Genomic DNA, 15,334 nt, shown 5'->3' with positions numbered 1-15,334 from the left:
CATCAACTGTATGTTAGGGTTAGGGTTAGGGTGCCTGAAATAGCTGTTTTCAGTTTTGGAAATAGATGAAAGTCTGGTGGAGCGAGATCAGCTAAATAAGGCGGATGCTCAATCAATTTAAAGCCACAATCGTGAATGGCAGCCATGGCAATGACAGACTTACCCTAACCCTAACCGATTTTGTCCATTTTGGAAAAGCCGCTTCTCTTGTTTAAGTTAGAGTGCTACCTCGTCAATATAAATTAACCAAATGAGATTAGTCTTTGGTTACACGGCCATATATAGTCAGAGAATAGTAGGACTTAAAAAGAACATCCTTGTGTACCTCCTTTAATACGAGGCTCAATAAGCCCTCGTAATTCATATGAATCCTCTAAAGATTGAAATATTTCCATATTTAGTTTTTATGGGCCTTAATACTGATATTACTGTCTTAATTAAACAGGAGACACCTTTGTCCGCTTGACAAACTATTTCCTTATTATTATAAACAAAATCATCCATTAGCCATTAATGATGTAAGACATGTCCTAAACGTGTAACCTGGGTTATAATAAAATACTCCATTAATCATTAATGATGTAACACAGGTCCTAACCGTGTAGCCTGGGTTATAATAAAATACTCCATTAGCCATTAATGATGTAACACAGGTCCTAACCGTGTAGTCTGGGTTATAATAAAATACTCCATTAGCCATTAATGATGTAACACAGGTCCAAACGTGTAGCCTGGGTTATAATAAAATACCCCATTAATCATTAATGATGTAACACAGGTCCTAGCCGTGTAGCCTGGGTTATAACAAAATCGTCCATTAGCCATTAATGATGTAAGACAGGTCCTAACCATGTAGCCTGGGTTATAACAAAATACTCCATTAGCCATTAATGATGTAACACAGGTCCTAACCGTGTAGCCTGGGTTATAACAAAATCATCCATTAATCATTAATGATGTAACACAGGTCCTAACCATGTAGCCTGGGTTATAATAAAATACTCTATTAATCATTAATGATGTAACACATGTCCTAACGTGTAGCCTGGGTTATAATAAAATACTCCATTAATCATTAATGATGTAACACAGGTCCTAACCGTGTAGCCTGGGTTGTGACAAATGATCCATTAATCATTAATGATGTAACACAGGTCCTAAACGTATAACCTGGGTTATAATAAAATACTCCATTAGCCATTAATGATGTAACACATTAGCCATTAATGATGTAACACAGGTCCTAAACGTGTAGCCTGGGTTATAATAAAATACTCCATTAATCATTAATGATGTAACACAGGTCCTAACCGTGTAGCCTGGGTTATAACAAAATCGTCCATTAGCCATTAATGATGTAACACAGGTCCAAACGTGTAACCTGGGTTATAACAAAATACTCCATTAGCCATTAATGATGTAACACAGGTCCAAACGTGTAACCTGGGTTATAACAAAATACTCCATTAGCCATTAATGATGTAACACAGGTCCTAACCGTGTAGCCTGGGTTATAATAAAATACTCCATTAATCATTAATGATGTAACACAGGTCCTAACCGTGTAGCCTAGGTTATAATAAAATACTCCATTAGCCATTAATGATGTAACACAGGTCCTAACCGTGTAGCCTGGGTTATAATAAAATACTCCATTAGCCATTAATGATGTAACACAGGTCCTAACCATGTAGCCTGGGTTATAACAAAATACTCCATTAGCCATTAATGATGTAACACAGGTCCTAACCGTGTAGCCTGGGTTATAACAAAATCGTCCATTAGCCATTAATGATGTAAGACAGGTCCTAACCATGTAGCCTGGGTTATAACAAAATACTCCATTAGCCATTAATGATGTAACACAGGTCCTAACCGTGTAGCCTGGGTTATAACAAAATCATCCATTAATCATTAATGATGTAACACAGGTCCTAACCATGTAGCCTGGGTTATAATAAAATACTCCATTAATCATTAATGATGTAACACATGTCCTAACGTGTAGCCTGGGTTATAATAAAATACTCCATTAGCCATTAATGATGTAAGACAGGTCCTAACCATGTAGCCTGGGTTATAACAAAATACTCCATTAGCCATTAATGATGTAACACAGGTCCTAACCGTGTAGCCTGGGTTATAACAAAATCGTCCATTAGCCATTAATGATGTAAGACAGGTCCTAACCATGTAGCCTGGGTTATAACAAAATACTCCATTAGCCATTAATGATGTAACACAGGTCCTAACCGTGTAGCCTGGGTTATAACAAAATCATCCATTAATCATTAATGATGTAACACAGGTCCTAACCATGTAGCCTGGGTTATAATAAAATACTCCATTAATCATTAATGATGTAACACAGGTCCTAACCGTGTAGCCTGGGTTGTGACAAAATGATCCATTAATCATTAATGATGTAACACAGGTCCTAAACGTATAACCTGGGTTATAATAAAATACTCCATTAGCCATTAATGATGTAACACATTAGCCATTAATGATGTAACACAGGTCCTAAACGTGTAGCCTGGGTTATAATAAAATACTCCATTAATCATTAATGATGTAACACAGGTCCTAACCGTGTAGCCTGGGTTATAACAAAATCGTCCATTAGCCATTAATGATGTAACACAGGTCCAAACGTGTAACCTGGGTTATAACAAAATACTCCATTAGCCATTAATGATGTAACACAGGTCCTAACCGTGTAGCCTGGGTTATAATAAAGTACTCCATTAATCATTAATGATGTAACACAGGTCCAAACGTGTAGCCTGGGTTATAATAAAATACTCCATTAGCCATTAATGATGTAACACAGGTCCTAACCGTGTAGCCTGGGTTATAACAAAATACTCCATTAATCATTAATGATGTAACACAGGTCCTATCCGTGTAGCCTGGGTTATAATAAAATACTCCATTAGCCATTAATGATGTAACACAGGTCCTAACCATGTAGCCTGGGTTATAACAAAATCGTCCATTAGCCATTAATGATGTAACACAGGTCCTAACCATGTAGCCTGGGTTATAACAAAATCGTCCATTAGCCATTAATGATGTAACACAGGTCCTAACCATGTAGCCTGGGTTATAACAAAATACTCCATTAGCCATTAATGATGTAACACAGGTCCTAACCGTGTAGTCTGGGTTATAATAAAATACTCCATTAATCATTAATGATGTAACACAGGTCCTAACCATGTAGCCTGGGTTATAATAAAATACTCCATTAGCCATTAATGATGTAACACAGGTCCTAACCATGTAGCCTGGGTTATAATAAAATCGTCCATTAGCCATTAATGATGTAAGACAGGTCCTAACCATGTAGCCTGGGTTATAATAAAATACTCCATTAGCCATTAATGATGTAACACAGGTTCTAACCGTGTAGCCTGGGTCATAATAAAATACTTCATTAGCCATTAATGATGTAACACATGTCCTAACCGTACAGCCTTGGTTGTGACACAATCGTTCATTAGCCACTAGAGGTGTTATGTTTTTTTGAACCCTTTAACTACGTTGTAAATAGACCGTTAATTAGCAGCAGAAGGTGTGATTTGACCAGTGTTATCTTTGATCTTAAGACATGCATTTTCTAACTAAGACATCATTTCAACATGTACATTGAGGATTTTATATCGTGTGAAACTAACTACAAAATAAAACATGTTAAGTGCGGGTTAATATCAGCAAAAGAAACGTGTTCATACAATAAGATATGCTACTAATATGATTATGAGATATAGAGGATATCTAACAGTGTCTTCGTGAAAAATATCTAAATATTAGCCCCACTCGTGAAATATACTTGGTTTTATTGAAGACACTGTTAGATATTCTGTTTATTACATTGTAACACAGGTCCTAACCGTGTAGTCTGGGTTATAATAAAATACTCCATTAATCATTAATGATGTACCCCGTATGCTAACTAAGACTACAGCGATAATTTGTAAACAGGTGCTGACATATATGTCGGGCTTTCTGATTGGTCAATTATTTTGGTATTTTCTAATCATTAATTTGATTGGTCAAATCAGCAAAAGTGACTAGTGAAAAATATGATATTCTTCACTAGTGAAAAATATCACTTTTATAGAATGAATAATTTTTGATATTTCACTGGTAAAAATGTAATAAATATCATTTTCTTACCTGCAGTGGACAACAATTGGCCCGGACAGCTTAGAATTGATGCACTCTACATGGCGCAGAAGGAGTGCAAAATGCATGACGTCAGGTGTTCCGTGGTCTGGCCACTTGGTGAAATGAAATTGGCTGATCACTCTCTTCTCTTCTGCCTGAAACATATAGAAAAGAAAACCATAACCATGCGAATTGCCACCTTGCCGATTTGGAGTCTCCCTGATGATGTGCCTAAATGCATTGATTGCTTTTAAAACAATTGATAAATATAGAGCTATTACTTCATTTGTTTTAATAAAATTCATTCCAGTTAGCACACTTACGTTTTCCTTCTCAAGTCTAAGCTCGCGAATTGTGTACGCCGCATATTGCTTTAACGATATGAAACTTATCTTCATATCACCATGTTCTATGGAAGAAGCGTCTTCGGGCCAGTACTGGCTAACTTTAGGCTACAATAATGAGATAAGATATCAATCATGCTAGATTATAATCATATCATAACATCAAAGCTAAGAGTGTTATCATTATTATTTAACAAGCCTGCACTACCTTTCGTTGTAGTTCAGTCTAAGTGTCACGCAAAACACATCGGTGTATGTCAGAAATACAATAGATATTTATTTTTGCAACGCATGAAAACACAATACAACAATAACACACCCAATGCATAAAAATAACAGCAATCAACACGATTTAACCTGAAATATATCTAATGTAATTATGTTACCGTTTTAATGCTAATCTCATAACTATAGTTAATGTTCAATATAGGTTCATAGGTTGACTGTACCGTGTTCATTATCACAAACAATTCATTAAATGAGAAATGGTAAAAAAAACAAAACAAAAAACAAAAAAAAAACAAAAAAAAACAACAACCAATTAACGTCTTACGAACGATAGACGAACCTTTTCTAATTCCACACAATTTGCCAGCATCACGATCTTTCCAGTCTTAAGCTGCCATACCATGGTCCAAAAATCTCCAAGAGTACCCAATTTCGGACCTGTAACGTTTACAATAACACAGACCTTTTGGATTGAATAAGAGTTTATTATGTTGTCATCATCTGCAAAATACACCAAAGTAAGCCAGCAAACCAATTAATGTGTAATGTTCCTTAATTTATTATTAACCCTATCTATCTGCGATATTATTTGTTCTACATTAATAGTTTGAGAGTTTTTCTTAGTTTTTTGTTTAAACTGCAAACGTTACAAATGTTAAATCACAACGACTTAAATATGGATAATACAAAATTAATTTTTCCTATCGATATATAGTCAAGCTACTTCATTTTTATGTGACAGAGTATACTATGATTTGCGTCCCCAAAAGATTTATTTTGCATAGATCGCTATAGACATTTACTTATTCACAACAAACCTTGTGTCGCCACATATGCGTTTTTATTATCCAGGTTCTGAAAATAGTAAAGTAAAGTAAATCGTTAAGCACTTTCATACCATCATAGATAACCTTTCATACCACCATAGATAACCTTTCATACCACCATAGATAACCCATTCAATAACCTTCATAGATAACCTTATATACCACCATAGATAAATTTACTAATTCACCATAGATAACTTCATACCACAAGATAAACCTTTAACCAACATAAGATAACCTGATAATACCACCATAGATAACCTTTCATACCACCATAGATAGCTTCAATCACATAGATAACATTTATACCACCATAGATAAATTTATACCACCATAGATAACCTTTCATACCACCATAGATAACATTTCATATCACCATAGATAACCTTTCATACCACATAGATACCCTTATACCATAGATAACATTCATACCACCATAGATTAACACTTCATACCATCATAGATAACCTTTCATACCACCATAGATAACCTTTCATACCACCATAGATAACCTTTCATACCGTCATAGATAACCTTTCATACCACTATAGATAACCTTTCATACCACCATAGATAACCTTTCATACCACTATAGATAACCTTTCATACAATCACAGATAACATTTCATATCACCATAGATAACCTTTCATACCACCATAGATAACCTTTCATACCACCATAGATAACCTTTCATACCACCATAGATAACCTTTCATACCACCATAGATAACATTTCATACCACCATAGATAACCCTTCATACCACCATAGATAACATTATATACCACCATAGATAACATTATATACCACCATAGATAACATTATATACCACCATAGATAACATTATATACCACCATAGATAACCTTTCATACCACCATAGATAGCCCTTCATACCACCATAGATAACCTTTCATACCACCATAGATAACCTTTCATACCACCATAGATAACCTTTCATACCACTATAGATAACATTATATACCACCATAGATAACATTATATACCACCATAGATAACATTTCATACCACCATAGATAACCCTTCATATCACCATAGATAACCCTTCATACCACTATAGATAACCTTATATACCACCATAGATAACATTTCATACCACCATAGATAACCTTTCATACCACCATAGATAGCATTTCATATCACCATAGATAACCCTTCATACCACCATAGATAACCCTTCATACCGTCATAGATAACCTTATATACCACCATAGATAACATTTCATATCACCATAGATAACCCTTCATACCACTATAGATAACCTTATATACCACCATAGATAACCTTTCATACCACCATAGATAACCTTTCATACCACCATAGATAGCATTTCATATCACCATAGATAACATTATATACCACCATAGATAACATTATATACCACCATAGATAACCTTTCATACCACCATAGATAACATTTCATATCACCATAGATAACCTTTCATACCACCATAGATAACCCTTCATGCCGTCATAGATAACCCTTCATACCACCATAGATAACCCTTCATACCGTCATAGATAACCTTATATACCACCATAGATAACCTTATATACCACCATAGATAACCTTTCATACCACTATAGATAACCCTTCATACCGTCATAGATAACCTTATACCACCATAGATAACCTTATACCGTCATAGATAACCTTATATACCACCATAGATAACCTTTCATACCACCATAGATAACATTTCATACCGTCATAGATAACCTTCATACCGTCATAGATAACCCTTCATACCACCATAGATAACCCTTCATACCACCATAGATAACCCTTCATACCGTCATAGATAACCTTATATACCACCATAGATAACCTTATATACCACCATAGATAACCTTATATACCACCATAGATAACCTTTCATACCACCATAGATAACATTTCATACCACTATAGATAACCTTTCATACCACCATAGATAACATTATATACCACCATAGATAACCTTTCATACCACCATAGATAACCTTTCATACCACTATAGATAACCTGTCATACCGTCATAGATAACCCTTCATACCACTATAGATAACCTTTCATACCACCATAGATAACCCTTCATACCGTCATAGATAACCCTTCATACCACTATAGATAACCTTTCATACCACCATAGATAACCCTTCATACCACCATAGATAACATTATATACTACCATAGATAACATTTCATACCACCATAGATAACCCTTCATACCACCATAGATAACCCTTCATACCACTATAGATAACCCTTCATACCACCATAGATAACATTATATACCACCATAGATAACATTTCATACCACCATAGATAACCCTTCATACCACCATAGATAACCTTTCATTACACCATAGATAACATTATATACCACCATAGATAATATTATATACCACCATAGATAACATTTCATACCACCATAGATAACCCTTCATACCGTCATAGATAACCTTATATACCACCATAGATAACCTTATATACCACCATAGATAACCTTATATACCACCATAGATAACCTTTCATACCACCATAGATAACATTTCATACCACTATAGATAACCCTTCATACCGTCATAGATAACCTTATATACCACCATAGATAACCTTATATACCACCATAGATAACCTTATATACCACCATAGATAACCTTTCATACCACCATAGATAACATTTCATACCGTCATAGATAACCCTTCATACCACCATAGATAACCCTTCATACCACCATAGATAACCCTTCATACCACCATAGATAACCCTTCATACCGTCATAGATAACCTTATATACCACCATAGATAACCTTATATACCACCATAGATAACCTTATATACCACCATAGATAACCTTTCATACCACCATAGATAACATTTCATACCACTATAGATAACCTTTCATACCACCATAGATAACATTATATACCACCATAGATAACCTTTCATACCACCATAGATAACCTTTCATACCACTATAGATAATCTTTCATACCGTCATAGATAACCCTTCATACCACTATAGATAACCTTTCATACCACCATAGATAACCCTTCATACCGTCATAGATAACCCTTCATACCACTATAGATAACCTTTCATACCACCATAGATAACCCTTCATACCACCATAGATAACATTATATACTACCATAGATAACATTTCATACCACCATAGATAACCCTTCATACCACCATAGATAACCCTTCATACCACTATAGATAACCCTTCATACCACCATAGATAACATTATATACCACCATAGATAACATTTCATACCACCATAGATAACCCTTCATACCAACATAGATAACCTTTCATACCGTCATAGATAACATTTCATACCACCATAGATAACCCTTCATACCACCATAGATAACCTTTCATACCACCATAGATAACATTATATACCACCATAGATAACATTTCATACCACCATAGATAACATTTCATACCACCATAGATAACCCTTCATACCACCATAGATAGCCTTTCATACCGTCATAGATAACATTTCATACCACCATAGATAACCCTTCATACCACCATAGATAACCTTTCATACCACCATAGATAACCCTTCATACCACCATAGATAACATTATATACCACCATAGATAACATTTCATACCACCATAGATAACCCTTCATACCACCATAGATAACCCTTCATACCACCATAGATAACATTATATACCACCATAGATAACATTTCATACCACCATAGATAACCCTTCATACCACCATAGATAACCTTTCATACCACCATAGATAACATTATATACCACCATAGATAACATTTCATACCACCATAGATAACATTTCATATCACCATAGATAACCCTTCATACCACCATAGATAACCTTTCATACCACCATAGATAACATTATATACCACCATAGATAACATTTCATACCACCTTAGATACCATTATATACCACCATAGATAACCCTTCATGCCGTCATAGATAACCCTTCATACCACCATAGATAACATTATATACCACCATAGATAACATTATATACCACCATAGATAACATTATATACCACCATAGATAACATTATATACCACCATAGATAACCCTTCATACCACCATAGATAACCTTTCATTACACCATAGATAACATTATATACCACCATAGATAATATTATATACCACCATAGATAACATTTCATACCACCATAGATAACCTTTCATACCACCATAGATAGCATTTCATATCACCATAGATAACCCTTCATACCGTCATAGATAACCTTATATACCACCATAGATAACATTTCATAGCACCATAGATAACCCTTCATACCACCATAGATAACCCTTCATACCACCATAGATAACATTATATACCACCATAGATAACCTTTCATACCACCATAGATAACATTATATACCACCATAGATAACATTTCATACCACCATAGATAACCCTTCATACCACCATAGATAACATTTCATACCACCATAGATAACATTTCATACCACCATAGATAACCTTTCATACCACCATAGATAACCTTTCATACCACCATAGATAACATTATATACCACCATAGATAACATTTCATACCACCATAGATAACCCTTCATACCACCATAGATAACATTTCATACCACCATAGATAACCCTTCATACCACCATAGATAACATTATATACCACCATAGATAACCTTCATACCACCATAGATAACATTATATACCACCATAGATAACATTTCATACCACCATAGATAACCCTTCATACCACCATAGATAACCTTTCATACCGTCATAGATAACATTTCATACCACCATAGATAACCCTTCATACCACCATAGATAACCTTTCATACCACCATAGATAACATTATATACCACCATAGATAACATTTCATACCACCATAGATAACATTTCATACCACCATAGATAACCCTTCATACCACCATAGATAACCTTTCATACCGTCATAGATAACATTTCATACCACCATAGATAACCCTTCATACCACCATAGATAACCTTTCATACCACCATAGATAACATTATATACCACCATAGATAACATTTCATACCACCATAGATAACATTATATACCACCATAGATAACCCTTCATGCCGTCATAGATAACCCTTCATACCACCATAGATAACATTATATACCACCATAGATAACATTATATACCACCATAGATAACATTATATACCACCATAGATAACCTTTCATTACACCATAGATAACATTATATACCACCATAGATAACATTATATACCACCATAGATAACATTTCATACCACCATAGATAACCCTTCATACCACCATAGATAACATTATATACCACCATAGATAACCTTTCATACCACCATAGATAACATTATATACCACCATAGATAACATTTCATACCACCATAGATAACATTATATACCACCATAGATAACCCTTCATGCCGTCATAGATAACCCTTCATACCACCATAGATAACCCTTCATACCACCATAGATAACATTATATACCACCATAGATAACATTTCATATCACCATAGATAACCTTTCATACCACCATAGATAACATTATATACCACCATGGATAATAAATACACAAGAAGGTAAAATCATTCATACTTGAATTTAGTCAGGTATACCTGTTGATGTAGTTGCTTGTTTTTTTTAAGAAATGAGAGATTATGCATGACAAATATTTACTTCTCGAGAACAGATGATGGCAGATGTCCATTCTTGTGAGATTTTCTCAAAATTTTGTAAATTGTATTGAGAAAGAAGTAATGATATTCGATATCAATTTTAACCTATTATAAATATCAAGACACCCTCTGCGGAAACGGTAAATACAGATAGTGCAACCTTTCATATGCAGTGATCTTTCGACATATAATGCAGTCAGGACCAAACTAATTGTTAATGATATGAAGGAAAGTGTAAGGACAATTTCATCAAAATATTTCGGATTCATGAAAAAGGAAATTTTCTTCATGTAATACGTGTGCACCATTTCCCCCCTACAAAACACAAGCGGAGTGACAATCTGTTAAATGCTAGATATTAATTGAACTATGGAAACAACTTCAATTAAACCTCCAAACGGTATCCTTACCGCACCTGGCTAGGTCCATCTCAGGATCATTCCAGATAAGTTTGAACCAAATTTCACTGTAGAAGAAATCTGAAATGTGTTTTTTTTTTAAAGATGCCAGCCATTGCAGCCATCTTGGTTTTCGGACCGACCCGAAAAATAACAACACTTAGTTCGAACCATCTCGGGGTTATTTAGGAAAGTTTGACTGGTGGGATTTGAGAAGTTTAAAACAGCTATATAGATGTTGCTGAGGAAAACCACGATTACGCAATCATGTTACCAAATGGTCGCCGTGGGTTTTTTTACCAAGCGGAAAAATCACTTTGTCAGCTTTTTCTCCTGAACATCCAAACCATTTACAGTTCAATAGCAACACTGTTACTAGCAAAGAAGTTTAAAATATGGTTTTCAAAATAGCGGCAATGGCGACCATCTTTGATTTCGGACAAACCCAAACTAAAAAATAACAACACCTAGTCTTGGAACTTGATATGAAGTTTGTTTGAAAGTGAAACAAAGATTATGTACGGCGCGGACGACGACGACGGACGAATATCCTTCAGGTGGGATGGCCCTAAAATCAAACATTCCATTTAACAGTTCGACTATAATGCCTACCTTGATGAAGTTGGCATTGATGTAATTTTGACATCCGCCCAGTTGTACCCTCGAATGATCATCTGTAAGGAAAGAACACAAAATACTTCCGATACTGTCCATGCAGTTGCGTTCAATTTGTTACCTATACAGTTATGTTATTTTTATCAGTGTTATTTTTTGTGTCCTCTTCCCATATGTATACTTTTTGTCGGTTTATGTGTAATTCTAAATCGTAATACAATAGACATGGTGAACACATAAGTATACATATACCTGTATTTTTTATTACTATTCTAACACGATTCGCTTGCAATGCTTGTTTTGAACGGGCATGTTTTAATATGCGATAGATTCATGCTCAATCGTGTTAAGCTCCACCCATTGCATTGTGACGTCACACAACTACATTGCGACGTCACTCAACTACATTATGACGTCACATAACTACATTATAACGTCAAACAACTGCCGAGTGACACTGAGATCGCAGACTTTTTTAAACGTTTTTTTTAGAATGGGGATAGTACGTTAATTGTTTTTCATGGCTATACTGGCGATTAGTTTTAAACTCTCTACCTATCGGTCTGAAGTTCAAACCAATGATTTATGTTTTATGTTCTAATCGCCAGTATATATGTCGTTATAACATAGGCAACTTATTGTTGAGTAGGATTAAACATTACATGGAATTATATTCTTGTATCTGTTGCTATCTTTGTTATTGGCCTTCATAGCCACTTTACAAGGGATCTGAACACCAGTCAGGAACTCCTGAAATAGTAAAATACTACAATAAAGATAAGGAGAATGACATTATGAATTAGTATCAAAAGGATTTTTTTTTTCACAAGTAATTATCAACTTGCAGCAATGATGCGATGGAGCAAACCACGCCCATTCTGAGTGAAAATATATGGTGCTGCGGACCAAGGCCTTGAAGGGTCGTCATCGAAACATGACTTCATTTGTCAGATTTGGTACATCTTATTAATAAACTTTAAGTATAATATGAAATATTACGTTCTCAGAATGATTCTTTTATTATTGTTTGATGAGTTACCTTGAAGTCCTTTTCAAAATCATCACTGTCCTCTTTTCTGATGATTTCCCGAAGAAGATTTTCTGTCATCGCCTCACAGTGATGTTGGTCTTTTGGGATGATGATACTAGCGTTTTCATACGGTCCCTGGTCATGATCCATATCATGGGGTTCTCCATTAATATCCATGTTTATTGTCATGTTATTATACACGACATCTGTTTCAAATTAATCTAATTAATTCTCTATTCGATATAACACATGGTGATATATATTTGAAGATTAAAGATACTATAGCGGCGACAAAGAGAAATTAACATTCATGTAAAATAAGAATAGAGTGTTATATATTTTACCGATAGTTAAATGCTTCATGCTATTACCACTTTCTAAAAGTTTCAGCTTCTACTTGTATCTTTTAAATTAAAATGATTCTAAAATAGTGATGGATCTTTAATCAAACGTAATGAATTATTGTTATTTTATGCAATACCATTAAGCTGATATTTTACTGAACATAGACCCGGTGTCACACATTCAATATTGTGCACTTTAAACCACACCAAAAAGTTACATCATCACTCGAAATGTCTTATGTATCTCAATAATAGAGAGAAAACAACATTTAAACTTCTTATTTCATACCTGTTTGACATCATATTTTTATATTAGTGTACAAAACCAACGTTAAATGCCGACACAATAACGAAAACATAATTTCAAATCAAAATCGATAACAAAAACGAGAACAAAGTACGAACAAACATATTGATTTGTATGGAAACCTATGAAAAAGTACAAAGGAGACCAGGTGTTCCCGACATATTAGCGTCTTCTGCTTAATTGACGATGCTAAATCTAAGGGAAAATACAGCTGAAGTCACATTCTCAATATGAGAACTAGAGTGGTGACAGCGGAGCCACCAGACATACAAACACGGCCGACTTCAGTAAATATCAGTAAATAAAATATTTCCGAATGATATCACGATGTCCACAATCAGACTTCACTGCTGGCCTATCCAAATGACTATTTCGTTTTGTCAATCTTTTGCTGATATTTTTTTATATTTTGCTCCATTTTATCGATTTTGATTTAGACATACCAGAAATATTGTCATTGAAATATCATCAATGTATGTTTCAGTGAGCTGAAATAGCATCAATCTAGCAACCATTATTACCTTGATTTCTATCACGATCCAGATGTCTTGGAGTAAAACGAGGCGTTTGGCACTGTCTTGAAGTATATAAAAGAACCGTCTCAATTTCAGTTTTTACCATTAAATTAATATAAGCCAATTATCGTATATTATGTGAAACGTTTACTAAAATGATTTACAAATCTCATTGATTCATTTATTTCTCATTGTCAGTGATCAAGTTATAAAGATGAATGTCACTTATAAACAGAGCAGAAAAAGCATTGAACAAAACTGTCCATATGATAAACGAGAAACGTTACCCTTTCTTTATTGTCGTGACGATCAGGACAACAAGTAATATTGCTGCTACAGCTACCCCCACAATACCACCAATAGCACCTCCAGTTAACTGGGATGTCCGATCAGGAACAGCAGCCGTTGCCGAATCAAAAACAAAAACAAAAACAAAAAAACAACAACAACAACAAACAAACAAACAGAACTGACCATTAGAAACTGTTAAGTGATTACCTTATTTTCCCGCGTTATCGTGCTAATGAGTTTTCACATATTATATTTCTATAGCCATCGGTCGGGATGCACCAATTCATCATTCCACTAATCTGTTAAAATTATTGCAATAAGTACATTTGCAGTTTTCTTAAATGAAATCGAATGATTGATTTTTCGACATTACCTAGTCTGTGTTTAGCTTAGGCATTTACTACAACATTCACTACGTCGCAAATTCCTAGTCGATGCTAACTGATTTCTAAATTTGCATGCAGTACATCTTGCTTCGACAGATGAAGTATTTAGCTTGGTAAGGAAAATTTAAAGAATTGTAGATTAGTTTGATCAACGAAGATTACTATCAGAATTAAATGC

General features: G+C 34.6%; 1 protein-coding gene across 1 annotated transcript in view; it reads right to left on the bottom strand.

The window, feature by feature from the left end:
• The window catches only part of LOC117325401 (receptor-type tyrosine-protein phosphatase alpha-like), a 27,244-nt gene extending 11,910 nt beyond the window's left edge, over positions 1–15,334 (bottom strand). The window contains exons 1-9 of the mRNA XM_033881575.1: positions 14,767–15,334; positions 14,486–14,541; positions 13,323–13,519; positions 12,946–13,033; positions 12,281–12,342; positions 5,564–5,600; positions 5,086–5,183; positions 4,497–4,625; positions 4,183–4,328 (exon numbers count right to left, since the gene is read on the bottom strand). Of these exons, the coding sequence (XP_033737466.1) occupies positions 4,183–4,328; positions 4,497–4,625; positions 5,086–5,183; positions 5,564–5,600; positions 12,281–12,342; positions 12,946–13,033; positions 13,323–13,502 (740 nt within the window). The 5' untranslated portion in view covers positions 13,503–13,519; positions 14,486–14,541; positions 14,767–15,334. The remainder of the gene's footprint in view (positions 1–4,182; positions 4,329–4,496; positions 4,626–5,085; positions 5,184–5,563; positions 5,601–12,280; positions 12,343–12,945; positions 13,034–13,322; positions 13,520–14,485; positions 14,542–14,766) is intronic.

Source organism: Pecten maximus, chromosome 4 (genome assembly GCF_902652985.1).
Source record: "Pecten maximus chromosome 4, xPecMax1.1, whole genome shotgun sequence".
NCBI classification, from domain to species: domain Eukaryota; kingdom Metazoa; phylum Mollusca; class Bivalvia; order Pectinida; family Pectinidae; genus Pecten; species Pecten maximus.
This window is presented reverse-complemented; position numbering and strand designations above follow the sequence as displayed.